The sequence below is a fragment of the Palaemon carinicauda genome, chromosome 17 (genome assembly GCF_036898095.1).
Source record: "Palaemon carinicauda isolate YSFRI2023 chromosome 17, ASM3689809v2, whole genome shotgun sequence".
Lineage (NCBI taxonomy): Eukaryota > Metazoa > Arthropoda > Malacostraca > Decapoda > Palaemonidae > Palaemon > Palaemon carinicauda.
Window position 1 is genome coordinate 67,734,537 of NC_090741.1, and position 2,500 is coordinate 67,737,036.

The 2,500-nt window shown below is 36.0% G+C and overlaps 1 protein-coding gene across 1 annotated transcript in view; it reads right to left on the reverse strand.

Moving 5' to 3' along the window:
- Positions 1–1,751: 1,751 nt before the first annotated feature.
- Positions 1,752–2,500, reverse strand: part of LOC137656410 (pro-resilin-like) — a 2,162-nt gene continuing 1,413 nt past the window's right edge. Inside the window, exon 3 of the mRNA XM_068390587.1 lies at positions 1,752–2,006. Coding sequence (XP_068246688.1) covers positions 1,752–2,006 — 255 coding nt within the window. The remainder of the gene's footprint in view (positions 2,007–2,500) is intronic.

Consider the following 2,500-nt stretch of genomic DNA (forward strand, 5'->3'; position numbering starts at 1 on the left):
AAATCATAGAAGTGCTATTATGCAAGTAAAATCACAAATTTTAAGTAATTTGTATTTTTCCTAACAGCACTTACCTCGAACTACTTTCTTAGGAGTATCTGGGATCTCCTTCCAACCAACCAAAATTTTGTGTAGTTTACCCTACCTCCGTTTTCTATGCGGGGGAACCTCTGGTGGAGTGATACACGCCATGAGGCGACCCGGGGTCAGAGAGCGTGCTCGCTCAGGTCTTTACAAGCTCAGCGACTTTAGTCTTACAGGCAGAGTTGCCAACCGTTTCTCCTTTGCTAAACAGAGCGGTACTTGCTACATTGTACAGTTGGCTTCATTAATTCTGGTACACTGATATCTCCTTTGCTTCCTACGTAGTGTACCAGAATTAATGAAGCCAATTGTACAGCCATTATACGTCTTCTTGGCCTCCCCTGAAGTGTACCAGAATTAATAAAGCCAACTGTATGTGGTACTTATGGTTAATATCGTAATGTGAATGAGACTTCGTTTTCGTTTTGAACAGATACCTAAAAAGTGGGACACAATCTTTAATCCTCATGTTGAATATTTATTATGGCATAGTAAATTTCATTCTGTTTATTTTGTATAGAACCTCTAATACATCTTTCTATGTTCATATACAGTATATACATATCTGTGAATATATGTACCTATGTATATATATATATATATATATATATATATATATATATATATATATATATATATATATATACTTAGGAACATATATTTATATATTTATCTATATATTTATATATATATATATATATATATATATATATATATATATATATATATTGTATATATAAATATATATGCACACACACACACATATATATATATATATATATATATATATATATATATATATACATGTCATGCATATATATTTATATTTGTAATCATACACACACACACACACATATATATATATATACATACATATATATATATATATATATATATATATATACATACATACATATATATATATATATATATATATATATATATATATATATACATACAAGATTTTACTATAGTATAAACTCGATTGCTGAAGTTTGAAACCTTTAAAACTTAATGACTCTTACAGCGCATCTCTAAGGTCAGTTCCAAGTTCCTCAGAAATAACTATCGGGATGAAGTTGCTACCTTATATACCTCCCATCTACCGCCCTCTTACAAGTGGTCAAGGAAGGCTATGTACAGTCGGCTTCACTAATTTCGTTATACTTTACGGGAAGCTTAAATGTCACTGTTTGGTATTCGTTAGTGGCCACCTATACAGCGAATGGCCTCACTCGATGTTACTCAGTCATTAGCCAGGGTTTTGCCAGTTGTCAGAACTTCACACTAACAATTTGTTCCAGGATAGAATATTAAATGTACAGTTGGACACAGGAATTCCTGGTACACATCGCTCTGACGAAATGCACCCTGTTACACCCCTACTTCGCATCGAGTAAACAAATAGATTGAGTGGGGAGAGATAGTAGAGGATATGGGTGGGGCTAAATACAAAAACTCGGCATGTAGTCTGGGTGTGGCTAGGTGTGCTTCTTCAGAGCAAGGTGTACCAGGAATTTTTGTGTCCAACTGTACCTAAATGGATTATCCTATCAAAATGGATCCATGCCATGAAGTAAAAATATGATGCTCGATAACATATTTTATTAAAAATACTTGAAAGATAATACTTAAATTAGTAACAAGATATTTTAGTGATAAAGGTTTTAGTTAACATGATTTGGGGTATAATAGATAAGACGTACTACGTGAGTACCAAATTGGGCATCCCCTTCGAAGGACACTCTGGGATGGTATCCCGACTGGTCGGCGTAGTAAGTGACGGTCTGGAGGCGTCCGTCGGGAAGATGGACGAAGTATTTGCCTTTGGTGTCGTAGTCCTGTCGGGATTCCTCGTGGCCGAAGTGGTTGCCGGAGTACTCGTCGTTGACAACATAGTTGTAGTTGTAGTGGGCGGGGTGCTGAAAAAGGGAAACATTTAATTTATTTATTTATTGCAAAAAAAAAAAAAAGAAAAAAAAAGAATACATTCGTCATAAAAAGATCGTAATTTGTTATCGTTTGTGTTGACTAATTATTGTACTTAGCGGTTCTCTACATGGGGTTATCGTACGCATAATCTAAAGTCGTTGTATTTTAAGTTGTTAACAACATGGTAGCTAGCTCCATTAATTCAAGGTTGTGGTGGCCGATGTGGTAACGTCCCTGACTAGTGAACACCAGATTGAGGTTCGAGTACCGTTCAAACTCGATAGTTTCTTTGGTCGCTGCAACCTTATCATCCTGGTGAGCTAAGGATGGGGCGTTTGGAGGAGCCTATATGTCTATCTGCTGAATCATCAGTAACCATTGCCTGGCCCTCCTTGGTCCTAGCTCTGGTGGAGAGTGGGGCTTTGGAGTTGATCATATGTGTATATGGTCAGTCTTTAGGTCATTGTCCTGCTCGATAGGGCAA